The sequence below is a fragment of the Nymphalis io genome, chromosome 30, assembly GCF_905147045.1.
Source record: "Nymphalis io chromosome 30, ilAglIoxx1.1, whole genome shotgun sequence".
NCBI lineage: Eukaryota > Metazoa > Arthropoda > Insecta > Lepidoptera > Nymphalidae > Nymphalis > Nymphalis io.
The window spans coordinates 5465519-5484019 of record NC_065917.1 but is presented as its reverse complement, the minus strand read 5'-3'; the positions used below and the strand labels follow the sequence as shown (position 1 = coordinate 5484019).

The 18501-nt window shown below is 34.5% G+C and overlaps 1 protein-coding gene across 1 annotated transcript; it reads right to left on the bottom strand.

Moving 5' to 3' along the window:
- Positions 1-1215: 1215 nt before the first annotated feature.
- Positions 1216-12535, bottom strand: LOC126779859 (fatty acyl-CoA reductase 1-like). Its single transcript, XM_050503978.1, has 11 exons — positions 12531-12535; positions 12251-12353; positions 9704-9820; positions 8976-9098; positions 8216-8341; positions 7306-7453; positions 6701-6802; positions 5465-5651; positions 4896-5002; positions 3489-3618; positions 1216-1441 (listed from the first exon to the last, which is right to left on the bottom strand). Exons 1-11 carry the CDS (start codon positions 12533-12535, stop codon positions 1216-1218), a joined length of 1374 nt encoding a protein of 457 aa, XP_050359935.1.
- Positions 12536-18501: the final 5966 nt, after the last annotated feature.

Sequence of the window (18501 nt, the reverse complement as noted above, 5' to 3'; positions counted from 1 at the left end):
TACACGAACCATTTGGATCCACTTTTGAACCCCTCACAACTCAAAAACTTTCGAAATAATGCACACACACGCTATAAATTTCATAAACACACCTCAAACGGTTATTTAGATATTAACGTCCAAAAATCGTCATTTTTATCACTGACTGACCATACATCAAAACTCTAACCCAGTTCCAGATGACCTAGGAAGTTCAAATTTGGCATCCATATGGGTAGTTGGGTGAATACAAAGGAATAAATCAGAAACTAGTAAACTTTTATCATTTTATTATATTTTTTCAATTAATTGATTCTATTAGGAACGCACAGTACAGTACATGCTTTATAAGTAAGTGTTCCTAATATTAATTGCAAAATTACAATTAATAAATAAAAAATTACTAGATAATTTCTGTACCAAAAGCAATGATTTCCCATCAAAATCAAAAATTTGAAATGTCCAATTTCAATATATTTTTTTTTTATAGAATAGGAAGGTGGACGAGCATATGGGCCACCTGATGGTAAGTGGTCACCAAACGCCCTTAGACATTGGCATTGTAAGAAATGTCAACCATCGCTTATAGCCAATGCGCCACCAACCTTGGGAACTAAGATTTTATGTCCCTTGTGCCTGTAATTACACTGGCTCACTCACCCTTCAAACCGGAACACAAAATATCAAGTATTGTTGTTTTGCGGTAGAATATCTGATGAGTGGGTGGTACCTACCCAGACGAGCTTGCACAAAGCCCTACCACCAGTATATTATGATATATGCCTTGGTTGTTGACTTCAACGACAAAAGAAGTGAGATCTAAATGGGTGCTAAGTTCAATGGTCAGTCCTGAAGTTTATTTATAAATACAAAATATTTTATTACAACTTTAAATATAATTTCTTCTTATAACTTAGGAAAGTATATTGAAGGTCTGACTTGGCTAGTTTTCATTTTGGCTCTCATTTCGCATTTATGTTTTTGATGGGATTCAATAATAAAACAATAAACAATAAATAACAATAACAATAATTGGCGTGTTTTTGCTTTATATTTGTAACTTTCATTTTGTTCTTTTTATTTTTATTTTGTATTTTATAAAAATGTCAATATATAAAGAGAAAAAAAAAGAAAAAAAAATTATTAATATTATTATCATAATTATACATAAAAAACTCTTTACAAAACAAATCGACGACAATTTATGCATTATATATTTTACAAATTAGCGTTATATTAATGGCTTGGTTTCAACAAATATTTCTGGACTCCACGATAAAACACTGGCATGTACGTTTGCCAGTTAATCGTTCTTGGGTCACACGGGAACAGAGCCTTATCCTCTTCATCCAAAGTCTCTATTAGTCTTTGAGAATTCTCCGATTTTATATAATATGATGTTGAGGTGAAAACCTTCAACAAATCTCGCAGTAACACAGCGCGTTTCTGCATTTTTATATATCTGAAAGAGAAGTAATTCTTTAATGATGATGCAAATTTACCATCTAGGTGGGTTCCAGGATTAAATGGTGAGCCAGAGTACACGCACAAGGTGTGTAAGATCTTAGAGCATTTGGTTGAGGCCTTGACTATTTAAGAGGTGATTAAAATGATTATGACTACAAACAAATGAAACGCGTATCGGCATTGAGGGTAAGAAATCTTGTACCGTCATGCGTGTGCTTGTATACTATATTATTAGAAATCAAGATAGAAATAGGTTTTTAAAAAGAGATAAATCAAAACAACTATACAACAATAAAGTAAAAGTAGATCGACACGCAAATAGAACAAAGGAATCAAAACTGAGCAACTGCAATATTATTTATGAGATATACGCCACAACCGAGAGTCCAAGCAGAAGTGTCTAAAGCCAGCCTGGCCGGCCCAGGATCTCAGCAGGGCCAGTCCCCACTATGATGATCATCACATGACAAGTCGCGCTGCTAGGCCACGCCCCGTCGGAAGACATTCTTAACAATATATATAATTAATTTCTATACATTATTACTAGTTTCTGCCCGTGGTTTCGTTACTTTGTGTAGGGGGTGGTATTAATGACCTTCTCTTTTCCTGACAACGTGTATTCCAAGAATCATGATGATCGGTTGAGTAATTAGACGTGAAGCGTTGCAAACAAACACACTAACGCACTTGTTTTTATAATAAAAATAATATATTTAATTGATTATATTAATGTTCATATATATATATTTTTGTTCAATATTTATTTATTGTTTTTCTTTTATTATAAACTTCTTCATCAACGATCAGTTTCGATGATCCACATCTGCCGTACAATGATGGTGATATTTTTTTTACCAGTGGTAGTGTCTATAAGTGTCCACCTATCATTAGCTGGCCTACATCCTCGTCTTCTTAGTACTGGCTCACTCACAACGAAACACAACAATCTATACTAAAATTATAAATGCGAAAGTAATTTTGTCTGCTACACTTTTATCAAGAACCGATATTGATGAAATTTAGTATGAAGCAAGCTTGTAATAACTCATCCCCCCAACACGAACGTGCTGCGAAAACTGTGCGTCCACAGGAATTCGCTGTAACTAGGACCTATGGCGCAACGGGGGCGCGCGGTGGCTGTGAAGAGCGTACACCAGCTATATTGTTAGCAGACGCTCTGACACCAGACTGAATTGGTTGATAGCACATTCAGATAAGTACAATGTCGGTGTCTTCAAATCCAGAGTGAAGAGGTTTCTTATAGGCAAGCGTGCTACATCCTAGACCGTATCGATGCTTAACATCAGGCAAGTCAACGGTCAAACGCTGGTTTATTAATTGTAAATAAAAAGAAAAAAAAACCAAAAAAAAATAGCAACGCCACTCGCATGAGATCGCTATGCCCGTAGTACGGCCATAACGCGAGGAGAGGAATGTTTGAATGAACGCAAGGCGCCCTAGTAACTACACTAACGGCGGTTTTATATATGTTACGATCATTCATACGTACATCTATCATTCGCTCATTCACACTATAAATTTATTCAATATTCGTTGAGACGACTTGACAGTTAACAGTCAGCACTCTAGTCATCCTTTGGTCAGCAAGGAGGTTTTTTAATAGTATAGGTAGGCAGACGAGCATATGATGGTAAGTGGTCACCAACGCCCATAGACATTGGCATTGTAAGAAATGTTAACCATCGCTTACATCACCTATGCGCCACCAACCTTGGGAACTAAGATGTTATGTCCCTTGCGCCTGTAATTACACTAGTTCACTCACCCTTCAAACCGGAACGCAACAATACCAAGTACTACTGTTTTGCAGTAGAATATCTTATGAGCGTCGTGTGCTAATTGGAGCTTTAAAGACAAAATATATATAATTAATGCATTACATTTCTAGTGTTATTACTAAAATTTATTCTGAGCGTATCAAATGTTTGATAATTTTCACCCATTGTCGCAACCACGCTAGAACGCACACTTATACTAATTAAAATAGATGCATCCAAGTATGTACATAAATAATTATATACTTAGGCTCCTCCCCCTTTAGCCGCAACCAGACATCTGCCGACAATGACGGAATTGTTTGCAATATAAATGTCATCAAGTTGACCATTAATGTTGACGAGCTAACTTCCACTTGCCTTGGCTTCAATTCATCTGAAAATTTCATTTGGACAATCAATTTTTTTTTAATATCTACTACTGGAGAAATCTCTACTGGAGTCGCCAAAACTGTATGCTATTTTTATTTATACTTTATGCTGTATCCATGTTTTGTATTTTTTTTCTCTTTCTTCTGTACAATAAAGGAAAGTAAAGTACTACATCCACCTCGAGGCTAGATTGTAAAGTCACAAAAACAGATCTAGGATACAAATCCCGGGATGGGCCGAAACAAAATATATTTAATCATAGCTAAGAACACGGTCAAATCATTTTACAAAAACAAACCGAATCGAAATCGATTCCTCCGTTTAAGAGTTACGATGCCACATATAGGCAGATACATACGATATCATAACACCCTTTTTGTGTCCGATATTAAAAGCAACCAGCTTATATGATTTGACCGTGTTCTTAGCTAAAGTAAAGTTAAAGTACTTTACTTTAACTTTACTTTAGCTAAGAACACGGTCAAATCATTTTACAAAAACAAACCGAATCGAAATCGATTCCTCCGTTTAAGAGTTACGATGCCACATATAGGCAGATACATACGATATCATAACACCCTTTTTGTGTCCGATATTAAAAGCAACCAGCTTATATGTAGTTACGCCAATATCACTTTAAAAATACTATCCATAAATATAAAAATAATTGTGTACAAAAAATAGCAACACTGGAAATTCGTTGTGATGGGCTCTCATCGTTTATGAAAAAATGTGATGTTTCTTTTAGTATAAAATGTTAATTTGTTTTAAAATTTAATTAGTTGCTACCATTTATTTCAGTGTGTTATTTTTTATTTAAATATTTCTTTCTTTTTTTTTAATATTTCTCTTTTTGTAATTGAGTTTGGGAACGGTGTGTTCTCCTGTAATCGGTTGTATAGTTTTAAGTTAACGTAAAGCGTGTTTTGAAAAAAGGTGAGCTGGCTTAGAACGCGTGAAGCACCACTGAATTTTCATGTGCTTAAATTGTGATTATAATTTATCTCGTGTATGACGGCGAAGGAAAACATCGTGAGGAAACCTGCATGTGTCTAATTTCACTGAAATTCTGCCACATGTGTATTCCACCAAACCGCATTGGAGCAGCGTGATAGAATAAGCTCCAAACCTTCTCCTCAAAAAAGGCCTTAGCCTAGCAGTGGGACATTCACAGTGGGACATTCACTTGTGTTGTGTTGTGTACAACTATTGGAGACCCAAATAAATAAAGGAATCCGAATCAATATCGAGTTTTTTTTTAAGAATTATTATATCACTTACATTTCCCATGACTCAGACTCTCTTCTAAATATAAATCAGCGCCATTTTTCCAACTAATTGGATTGCAGGAGCTACTGCAGGAATTATAAACTATGACGTCATCAGTTCTAAAAAACAAGTAACAATACGTCATTGGATGAGGATCAGATGATGACGATCTATGATTTTACAATCAATGTGACCACTCGTGTTTAGGGTGTGCTAATGTCCTTTTGATAGATTTCGGCTCCGGCAGCAAGATAGATTAGTTAACCGTTCAGGATATAGTATAGTGCATAAGTGCGTGCGCAAACACAAGCACACTCTCTTTTCAATCACCTTTAATCTGATGGGAAAGCAATGTGTGCAAACCAATCAAATTTCTACTTTAAACTAATTCATATACGGTAAAAATACAATTCAGTTCATTATAAATAATAAATATTCAAAAATGTTAAGTAAACTGTGAAGAAAATTAAAATAATTACCCATTCATTTTTATTTTTGGGCGAATAAGAAAACATATTTATGGGCACTAAATTCAAAATGGCACCCTCAAGATTAAATTATTATACAAATAAAATACATACGGATTCCCTCTAGCGGCTGCAACAATAATCAAGTTGCAGACGTAGTCCACTGGAATCATATCGCAGACGACATTTGAGTCACCATGTATGACCTTAGTGAGTCCTCTGGCGACGTCACTGAACGCAGCTGTTGCTGCTACCCACGAGTCCTGCCAGCCTGGTAGCGGCTCCTTGAAAACTGGCGTCACTGAAATGTATAGACTTATATACAAATAATTCTTATATGTACGTGTGTATTTGGATCCGATTGGTGACTAAGGTTGATTTGCAGGATTTTTTTGAAGTGAAAACTTCTTCAGGCGCGTTGCGCTGGTTTATCACTGACATGCTAATGTCAATGGAATCGTTGAGAGTACAAATAATTTAAGAATTGTGGTTATTAATGACGATAAAAATTATTGAAATTTATGTAAATACAAACAGTACATACAAATAATATTTTAAGTGTGTTTTAACTATTATTTATTTCTGTTGAAAATATAGAAAGTAGACACTCTCTAATAAAAAGAAAATGTCTGTCATTGTAACCACGCTCCGTCTTTTTATTAAACCTTTCTCTAGCCTAGCTCTGTAAAACAATAATCTATTACTAGTTTTCATTAATTTCAATTAAGCTGTATTAATATTTTGTATCGAGTTTGCGACATACCGTGTGTTTTGATGAATAAAAAGCTATATAATAAAATGGGAATAGAATTATTACTTGGAGTGCCAGTAGATGTGGAAATTGGGCGAATATATTCAACAGTTTCAAGTTTTCACTTCTATCAGTAATCCCTGTGCCTGTTAATTTTATTTTAACAAAAAAAACATAGCTACTATTATTCTTATTTCACCTGTACGAAGTCAGGCCGGGCAACTAGTTCATTAATAAGAAAACGCAATTCACGATTGCACGGAAGCACTTCCAGGAATCCAAATTCATGCTGTCCTCCAAACATATTATAGTGCACTCGTAATTAAAATTAATTTAATTGCACACTAGTAGCATAATCTTAACTCAGGAATTGTGATAATACCACCAAACAGCAATTTTAATATTGTTGTAGTCCCGTTTGAATTGTGAGTGAGCCAGTTTAACTGCAATATATAACATCTCAATTCCCAAAGTTGTTGGTTCTTTAGCTATGTAAGGATTTTTTTTTCTTACAGCGCCAATGTCTATCATCATAAGTGCCATCAGGCGTCCCATTCTTGCCTATCCATTTTAAAACAAAAGTCAACAGTATATTTTACCTATAGACGGTCTCACAATTATCGACTTCATTGGTCCACGATTTACATCAATATAGTTTTCACAAAGCGCCTTTGATAGTGTGTATGTATTTGGGTAACCACCTGCAAAAAAACATATCAAGATTTATAAGCAAAATTGCTAATCTTGTAAATTTTATCTTGTAAAAAAAAAAATTGCTAATATTGTCGTGTATTTAGTTTTGTCTGGATAAATCCAGTTTAAAATTGAAAATAAAATATTGTGTGTATGTTTTTTTATTTATAAAATAGGTAGGACGGGCAAATGAGCCATCTGGTAGTGAATGGTCACCACCACCCATAGACATTGGCATTGTATTAGTTATTCCTTAAATCGCCAATGCGCGACCAACCTTGGAACTTTTAAATTAACTGAGATGTTATGTCCCTTGTATCTGTAATTACACTGGCTCACTAACCCTTCAAACCGGAACACAACAATACCTATTATTGCTATTTAACGGTAGAATATCTGATAAGTACCTACCTAGACGAGCTTGCACAAAGCCCTACCATAAAGTAAAAATCTTCATATAATTCATATTATATATTTTTTCATTAGAAATTTTAACTTATTTTATACTCACTTATAAACTTGTTGATCGCTTTTGAATTGTCACCATAATTGTCTATGAATGAGTACACTTCGTCTATTGTCTTTGGTTGGGGATATATCGATTCATCTATTATTAACTTATTCCCATTTGAATAGCTAGTCGATATATATAAAAATGTCTGTAATATTTATTAGTTAAAGGTGATTATTGTCGTGGAATAATTTTCAGTTATCTAAAAGGTAAAAAAATAAATGACTCCATACGGGATTCGAACCTGGGGCCTTGAGATCTACAGCCTCTATATCTACTATCTATATAGTAGCGGCTAAACGAACAAATTGAGCACATGAAATTCAGTGGTGTTTGCCCGGGTTTGAATCCATGATCATCGGTTAAGATACACGCGTTCTTACCACTGGGTCATCTCGGCTTTGTGTTTATAATTCATGTCGTGCTTGACGGTGAAGGAAAACATCGTGAGGAAACCTGCATGTGTCTAATTTCACTGAAATTCTGCCACATGTGTATTCCACCAACCCGCATTGGAGCAGCGTGTTGGACTAAGCTCCAAAACCTTCTCCTCAAAAAGGGAGAGGAGGGCTTACCCCAGTAGTGGGACATTCACAGGATTTTTATTGGTTACTGCTAGACGAACGAAGCAATTAATCAAACAAAGAGACATAAAATAGATATACATGCACTAATATTATAATATCCATGTACCAGGAGATCATAAATAGGTCAACAACCGTAGAAGGCAGATTACCTTATATTGGAAAATTTATATAAACTCATGTACCAGGCGATCATAAGCTCTAAGAAGGTCTTCAAAAAAGAGACGCGAATGTCAAGCTTGCTTTATAAGTAATTTACTAAACTAACGGAACATTTTATAGAGGTCAACAACCATAACAGAAATAAGAAATTAATGGTTATTTACCTCTAAATTTTTTATCTTCTTGCTCAAATCCACCACTTTCCTCGTCCCTTCGAAATTTACTTTCATAATATCCTCAAAACTGGCAATAAATCTTACTGTTGCTGCCGAGTGAAACACGACCGAGACCTATAATGATATATTTGAGGTAGAATGAAATACCTTATAAAACTACACGGCCGTTCAAGCTAATAGCTCTGCTGTATTATGCACACAATCAGTTCTAGATTAATATATATTTATATATAATACAACACTATTCCACTTAACTATATACACTTTAATTTTGCAAATACCTAATGAATATTATTAATAAAGATTTCGACCAATGATATCGCATTTCAATTTGAAAGTTTTTATTTATACTCTAGGATGGTGAAAGAGATCAGGCACAGGTTCAACGGCTTTACGCGCTTTCCGAGACAACCACACACTCTTCCAGGTTCCAGAAACCGGGATACTACTGAGAATTCTTCGACAGAATAAACCAATAACTGGGGCCGAATTCTACTAATCTATAATAATTACGATGCATTCCCGATTTAATTCCAATCCAACTTTGACTATTCTATATTTATCCGATCGGAACCGAACCGATATTATGTTAACATATACCGTTGTGTCAAAACCAAACTTAATTGTTAACTTTTAAGAATAGGAAAACGGATGAACGGCAACGATTACGCTTCGATTCGATTGCGAAAAAGTGAGAATTTGTTAGTAGAATAGGTCCCCTGTTTAAAATAAATACAAATATACTGACATTATCAATTAATTTCTGTTCATCGCTTGTCTTTATATCCAGTTCTGGTTTCGTGACATCTCCTTCTATTGGAATCACCTTATTCAAAGCATTCGGCTTTAAAGCTTTCAATTTATCGAAGACCTTAAAAAGTTTATTTATTTATTATAATGTGATCAAAATACTATACACTTATTTATTTATAGTATATAATGTCCTCAAGACTGATTTCGGCCACGGCGGCCAATCTCAAGAGAGATTAGCCAACTGCGCAGGAGATATTATAGTGCACAAGTGTGTGCGCAAACACAGGTGCACTCTCTATTCCCTAACTCTCATAATCCGATGGGACGGCAATCCGACGCGACCGGAAAGAGTTCAGGCGCAGGACCAATGGCTTTACGTGCTTTCCAAGGCACGGGAGTGTACACACTTCCAACTTCCTGACTCCGGGCTGCTACTGAGAATTTTCTGACAGAAAAATCCAATAATGGCCGAACCTGGGAATTAAACCCAGGACTTCCGGGTATGCGGCCTTACATCTAGTCACTAGCCATATAGCTATTGACTGCCAACGAGGCAGTCAATAGTATATAGTGGTCATCACAAACCATCGACATATTTCTCCGTGTCGGATTGTTGGCTTAAGAGAGTGGGGAGGGAATATAGAAGAGATGTTTGCAAAAACTTGTGCATAATAATAATACGGCCACCATGACCGAAATCAATCAGGGGGACATTAGACCTACCGGTACGTCAAACATTTGTTGAAGCCTGTTGTGAGTATTTACGCCTTTTTTCCCTCGAATAAGGACGTATATTCTTTCAATCTCGGAACAGTTGAATAAAAGTCTCTCCATGAGGATCTGAAAAATTAGACACAGGAACTTTGTTGTAACATGCTTTTTAGAATAATCATACTGATATACAAAAAAAGGCAGTTGCAGGAACTGCCGATAGAAGTGAAAACTTGAAACTATTAAATATATTTGTTGTTGTCCAATCTTCATATCTATTAGCACTCCAAGTAATGATTCTATCCCTTTTTATTTATCAAAACACACAGTATGTCGCCAACTCGATACAAAATATTAATACAGCTTTATTTAAATAAATAATAGTTAAAACACACTTATTATTTGTATATACTGTTAGTATTTACATAAATTTCAATCATTAATTTCCACGATACTTAAATTATTTATACTTTCAACGATTTCATTATATTAACATTAGCATGTCGGTGACGCGAAGCCACGAGTCTATCCCCAACGATAAACGCGCGCGTCAAAAGAAGTCGCGCGTCAGATGAAGATTTATGGTACTATGATAAGCTTAATAATATGAAATGAATATTATAATCAGGGAATTCGAATGTTAGTTTATACAACTTAACGTAGCTTAGCGGCTGGTCAGTTAAACATATATTTCTCTCTTTCTGTCATTATTGATTTGACATTCGAAAGAAGAAGACAGTATTGTTTAATTAACCCGCTAAAATGTTTATAAGTACGTCATATATTATCATATTTTTAAAAACTTACAATAACTATAATGGCTTTAAGCGGATTAGAGCGCTTACATTTTGATTATTATTAATGACAAAAAAGTTAAGTTTGCACCTGACCTGCTCCTGAGACGCAATTCCACTAACAAATTGTCACTTTATCGCAATAGAATCGAAGCATAATCATTGCCGTTTATCCGCTTTCCTGTTCTTTAATTTTATTTTATTTTTTTATTTTATTTTATTTTTATTATAATTGGGAAACATACAGTTCACACTACATACATTATACAACAATTAACTCGTTCACTACACACTAATCAAGTTTCCACTTAAAACTAATTCATGTATGACAGTAAACAAGCAATTTTGTAAATTATAAATAATAATTATGAAGATTCAAACAGTTAACAAACAGCAAAACAATAAAATATATATATAATAAAAAATAAATAAATAAATAAAATATTGACTAAGTTGACAAATGCACACAAACTCTTTTTTTAAATGTATTGAGCGTACAAGAAATCATGATTTCTTATTAAGTAAGTCACTAAACTTCCTATTGTAACTCTTACAAGAGCGATATATAAATTCGTTTTAAGTATAATTGGTTCGAGTGGAGGGTAAGTGGAATAAAGCACTATTGCGTATGTTCAATTTTTTACATCTAAAGTAAATTTTGCTTAAAAGATATGGGCTATCATGTTATGTATTAGTTTAAATAAAAAACTTTGATCTCGCATTGTACGACGATCCAGTAAGGAAATCATTTTAGGCGGATTTTGATTCAGAGTGAAACATTTAGAATCAAGATATTTAACGAATGTTTGTTGAATTTTTCTATTGTACAATATAAGTTATATATTGTGGATTCCAGACTACAGAACCATATTCCAGCTATGAACGGATAAAGCAATTATACAACAGGACAAAGGTTGTGTCATTTTTAAAATCTTTACTAACCCTGAGTATAAAGCCAAGCATTCGAAATGCCTTGGCAACTATTTAAACTATATGGAATTTGAATGTTAATTTGCAGTCTAGGTATATCCCCAAGTCTCTCACCTCAGATACTCGGGTAATACTGTCATTATTCAATTTATAATTAAAAATTATTGGATTTGACTTTCGTATCAAATAAGGTAACATTTCTTAATATTTAAATTCAGTGAGTTTTCGTTTCAATAAATACACAACTTACATAAACCATTTTGCAAAAGACTGCAATCCGAAAGCTTAGCAATAACTTTAAAAGATTTTTATATCATCGGCATACAACAGTATTGATATATGATTAAAAATTTTATGAATATCATTTACAAAAATATTGGTAGAATACACATGTGGCAGAATTTCAATGAAATTAGACACATGCGGGTTTCCTCACGATGTTTTCCTTCACCGTTAAGCACGAGATGAATTATAAACACAAATTAAGCACATGAAAGTTCAGTGGTGCTTGCCCGGGTTTGAACCCACGATCATCGGTTAAGATTCACGCGTTCTTACCACTAGGCCATCTCGGCCGCATTGGAGCAGCGTGGTGGAATAAGCTCCAAACCTTCTCCTCAAAAAAAGGGAGAGGAGGCCTTAGCCCAGCAGTGGGACATTAACAGGCTGTTACTGTTACAAAAATATTAAATAATAACGGACCGGAATAATAATTATCGATTATTGGCATAAAAGTTAACAATTAACGTCGATTTTGACACAATGGTATATGTTAACATCGTATCGAAACGTCTTGGTACTTAGCAAGATTAAAATGAAAAAAAAAAAATATTACCTTCCCTAAGAACCCCGTACCGCCCGTGATGAAAACCGACTTCCCAGCGTAATAGTCGCTTATGCTTCCATAAGATTTGGTTCGACCTGTTTTGAGGAAATCGCTGCCGTAACAAAAGATGTACCCTTTATTAATACATAAAAAAATTCTAATCAAGATATCAAATAATATACCAACACACAGCAAATGATAAAGCCAATACTTTTATATAGTATATGTGGAGGTGGGCACTTTCCATCAGGTGAGCCGCTTAATCGTTTGACCCCCCCCCCCCTCTTACATCATTATCATTCAATATCAATACAAATCAAATACGTCAAAAAACTAAGATGTTCTTTCCCTTGTGCCTGTTACGCTGGCTCACTCACCGTTCAAACTATATAGAAATACTATGTATTGACATTTATATAGAAGCCGAACAGACGGGCTTGCAGTTAGCTAATACATTTTGTAATGAGCCACCGTGGCCGAAATCATATATACATAAACAATAATAATAATAACAAAAAAAATCGGTCAGTTGGATATAATAATAGGTTGGTTATATATGATTTTATTTATTTTATAAACGGTATAATTATATTAAATAAAAAAATAGTCTATACTAATACTAGCTGAGGAGAAGGTTTGGAGCTTATTCCACCACGCTGCTCCAATGCGGGTTGGTAGAATACACATGTGGCATAATTTCAATGAAATTAGACACATGCAGGTTTCCTCACGATGTTTTCCTTCACCGTCAAGCACGAGATGAATTATAAACACAAATTAAGCACATGAAAATTCAGTGGTGCTTGCCCGGGTTTGAACCCACGATCATCGGTTAAGATGCACGCGTTCTAACCACCCCGGCAAACGTTGTTCTGCCGTTCTATAAGTAATTATTTTGATATTGTTCATACACAAATACAAAAATCGTGATTACAAAATGGGATGATGAGTTAGGACGGTGAAAATTTTTGAAAATTTTGATGCTAAATCCAAATAAAATACAAATAAAAAAATGTCTAAAAAATAGAAAAAAAATATCTGGATAGGTACACCCTTATCAGCTAGCGGTATGAAATATACTTTACGACCTATTCTAATACCTCCCAAATATAAATCACAAATTTTATAAAAATTGGTCGAGCCGTTTCGGAGGAGTTCGACTAAAAACACCGTGACACTGTTCCACTATGGAAACTGTCCGTAAGGCTGGGTCTAAGACCTTCAAGACCAGCCGTACAAAAGGAACCAAAAAGATCTCTGCCTCTACCCTACGGCTTATGGAGGAAAGGCGGAAAACGATTCTTACGTCCCCAGCTGATGCTGCCAGCTATCGGCTGATCAACAGACAGATTTCAAAGTCTCCGACTCGCGACACTCGCCAATTTAATACAATGCGCATTAAAGAGGCCATCGAGCGGAACAAAGCCTCTAAAGTGTTCGCCAGAGATCTGTCTGTTGGGCAGAGTCAACTGACAAGGCTGAAAACTGAGGATGGCAGAATAGTCACGTCAAGATCAAAGCTGTTGGAAGAAGTTGAGAAGTTCTACGGTCAGCTGTACACGACAGCTCAATCACCTGTCAGTAGTCATGCTGCAGATCCCAGAGCAAGACTAACCCGACACTACACTGAAGACTTTCAGGACGTCAGTCTTTTCGAGATTAGAATGGCTCTCGAACAACTCAAAAACAACAAGGCACCTGGTGATGATGGTATTACAGCCGAGTGATGACTTATGGATCAGAGACGTGGTTGCTCACAATGGGCCTCATAAGAAGGCTCATGGTCACTCAAAGGGCAATGGAGAGGGCTATGCTCGGAGTTTCTCTGCGAGATCGAATCAGAAATGATAAAATCCGCAGACGAACCAAAGTAACCGACATAGCCCGAAGAATTGCTAAATTGAAGTGGCAGTGGGCGGGGCACATTGCTCGCAAAACCGACGGCCGCTGGGGCAGAAAGGTTCTCGAGTGGCGACCACGAACCGGAAGACGCAGCGTGGGCAGGCCCCCTACAAGGTGGACCGACGACTTAGAACGAGTCGCGGGAAGCCGTTGGATGTGGGCAGCGCAAGATCGGCCAACGTGGAAATCCTTGGGAGAGGCCTTCGTCCAGCAGTGGACGTCTTTCGGCTGATATGATGATGATGAGATTATAAAGAGGTAAAGTTTTTGAGGTTGTAGGGGGTAATCTCTGTATCTACTGATCCGATTTTGAAAATTCGTTTACTAATAAAATGCTACATCAATTGTGAGTATCATAGGCTATATATTAACCCGAAAAATGAAAAGACTTTTTAGAGGTAGAGGTAGTGGGATTTGCAAAGTAAGTCGGAGAAAAAACGGTCGAATGAAAACGTTTCTTACGAACGCTGCCTTAACGATGAGAGATGTATGATTGAGTTCTAGAGAAAAGTTGTAGAGCTTGATAATGCCTACAAAAAAGTCAGCGACAGCGCATGTCTAACTTTCATATTTAAGTCACAAAAAGTTATTTTTATATAAAAAAAAATATATATTTAAATCTTTAGGTCATGTTTATTGGTCATATTATCAACAATTATGTTTTTATTATCAAAATAAGTAAACTTATCGTCTCAAGTGCTTGAAACAAAAGACTTTTCTCTTCTACTGCATATAGTTTGGAAGAATGGTTAAAGAGATAATACGACATAGGTATGGAACCGTGACCGTGTCGTAATCTATCTAGTGATATTTCTATTAGACGGTTTTTTATACAAAACAATCTATTGAAAAATAAATCGCTTCATTACCAAGGAAATTTTATTTGTATAAAATTCATTTTTACAGTTTGTTTTTCGATTGCATAGTTTAAGAGATAATTTAAAATATCAAATACGCGAGACAATTTTATTAATGTTCGGCCAATCGATCACAAGTAAAAATGTTTACCGCCCAACGAAGTGGTTACGGGTCAGCTAGTACATATATATCAGCGAAATACCACTCCACCAATCCGATTGACTTGATATTTGTCATAGTTACCCGACGCAGACGTTCACTAAGAACGGATTTTAGGCAAATCCTATCGAAAATACATTTTTCCTCAACACATCAATCCGTGCGAAGCCGGAACTATTAGCTAGTACATAAATAGAATTGACTGTTTTTTTTTACAGTTTCGATATTGTATTGTTATTTATGAGGAAATATTGATTAAATATCGCCGACAATGATTACGAATGTTTTAATTAAATTATAGAAGAAACTAAAATAGCCCCTAGGTCATTGTTGTATCTGTAATTATTTATTACTATCTGCCTCGACTTCGGATAAAATAAAGGTTTTATCCCGTCCATTTTTTATTCAACAAGGCGTAACATATTCATTAATGCATCTATTCGCCCATAAAGTAAAGAGCTGTTATACATATAATAGATATGCATAAAGTACATACATTTTTTCATGCGTTTATTTATTATCATATTCTTAGGTTCTGTCTTCGGCTTCTATGTGTGAGAGGCTCATCGAACATTCGTCCCAAATTATGAAACAGACCTCTTTGAATAGGTAGCCCGTTATTTGTTTTTTTTTTTTACAATAGTTAACTGTTTGCCATAGACATTGGCGTTTTTAGAAATATTAACGATCCCTTACATCGCCAATGTGCCACCAACCTTGAGAACTAAAATGGTATGTCTCTTGTGCCTGTTACACTGGCTCACCCTACCACCAAGATATGATTAAGAATATGATTAAAAAAAAAAAAAAAAAAAAAAAAAAAAAAAAAAAAAAAAAAAAAAAAAAAAAAAAAAAAAAAAAAAAAAAACTCGATATCTTACCCGTTCGATCCACTATTGTATGATGAACATCTGTCACTGTGTAATAGAAACTTTTTTCTCAATTTGCAAATATCGGTTAGGAGAAGGTAGCGTATTTTAAACATTTTCCAACAACCGGCCACTTCAGACGCAAGATTTAATCTGTTCAAAAATTTCATTTGATTTTACTTTTATACGTAATGTTAATTGCGTTTAGGGATCCGTTTGAATAGATAAAAACCGCTCTGTTAATATATTTTTTTTTATGCCCCGGGATGGCAAATGACTCTACTCCACCTGATGGTAAGTGGTAGTAGAGTCCAAACGCGACGACGGCCAGTACAGTCGGGAAGAATGTTCTGTACTAGCCGTCCCCGCCTTGCCGGCCCGCAAGATGCCTCTTCACGCCTCGTTTGAAGGAACCCGAGTTGTAAGAGGAGATTTATTTATACGAATATGGAGACGAATCTCCAGGGATTCAAACCCACCACTGAATTTTCACTTGCTTAATTTGTGTTTATTATTTATTTCGTGCTTAACAATAAAATATAGCAAGGAAACTTGCATGTGTCTAATTTCACTGAAATTCTACATGTGTATCCACAGCGTGGTGGAATAAACTCTAAACAATTTCCTCAAAAGGCCTTAGCCCAGCTTTGTCTAATTTTACCGAAATTCTGCCACATGTGTATTCCAACAACCAGCATTGGAGCTGCTTGGTGGAATATGTGAAGTGAGAGATGTTAGCTGCTTTTCTGTATTACAATGTTCATGTGAAATTTCATGATAATCGGTTTAGTCGATAAGACATGAAATCGTATTAAGCAAATAATATTTAATACTTTTCTCTTTAAAACTTTTATATTTCTTTAATTTTAATCATTATTGTACATTAACGTAATCATAGTTTTGTAGAATTCCTAATATTATTTTAATCAGTTAAGCGATTGTCTTAATTACCGTAATTATTAATGTACTTATTATTAATCATGCAACGATTTAAATTGTAACGTTTGTTAGTTAACATTTTGTCACAAATAATAACAAATATTATCAAATGATTCCATTAAACCCCGACGCAAAGAGGTATCAGTGTATCGTATACACGCTGTCCGGGATTTTACTAACAAATTGTCACTTTATTGCAATCAAATCGATTTATAATCGTTACCGTTTATCCGCTTTATTATTCTTTAATTTAACTATCGACTATTGACATAAAAGTTAACAATTAAATTTGGTTTTGACACAACGGTATATGTTATCATCGTATCGGTTCGGTTCCGATCGGATAAATATAGAATAGTCAGTTGGATTGCAAACAAATCGGGAACGTATGGTTATCGTTATAGATTAGTAGAATATGGTTTAAAAAAATTTGATTAGCTTTGAATATCATCGGCTTTAATCTAGTTGTCAGCAGAGGTCAAATGTTTCAGCTCATTAAAATTGTCTCAATAAATAGGTTATAAATATATATACTTTTTAGAGGTTTTAACTTTTTTTTGAGGTAAAGTATCCCAAAATTTAGAATTTGCTTATTAATGCTATTTCCTATTTTACACTTACGATTAAATATCTATTAACTACTTAAAACCACTGCTAACGAGGAATACTTTTATTATTCTCAATAGCATGTACGGAGCAATGTTACGGAAGCGTCAGTAAAATTAAAAAATAATAACATTGAACGTAAATATTAACAGCCCGTAAAACAGTTCCACTTTCGAGCAAAAGTGTCGTCACCTGTTATGTAATAGGCGTGGATATTATACTAGCCCATGCCCATATTGATTTAAACCATAAACTAACCTTATATTATTACCCATAATAATAAAAGCTTATTTACAAAACTAGTCAGCAGTAATAAGCTTGAAAATCATGTTACAATCTGCTCAGCGCCATCTATTGACATACATTGTAACTACTTAGTTACGATTTTGTTTGTCAGGCCTCATTTTAGTTTACGATAATTATCAAAATACATTTTAAAGAAATTGTAAAAATTATATTCTTACTAAAACAAGTAAACAAGTTACGTTTTATTGTTATTTACATTTGGTTAAGTCGATGATGAAAATAACTCTTGTTTTGAAATGTATGTTTCTTAGAAGTTCGAATAATAGACGATAGATGGCGTTTTCAATAAATAAACATATTTCCAAAAAAATACTTATTTAACACTTTTCCTAATAAATATGATAAGGATTTATATTTTATAGACCTATTTCAATTATCAAAGGTAAATTAGTTTTAATAAATAGTCAAACTCACTTATTTTTTTACACTATTATTATATTAATTAAATTTTAAATGTGATATTCTTGCTAAGATTATAATAAAAATACCATTATCGTTGTATTTTTTTTATTTCGATTGCAATACAATTATTATTAATTATTTTAATAATAACATTTATAAATAAAACGATTGAATTTATTTGGTAATACCTATATATTAATTTTGACACATTAGTTACCT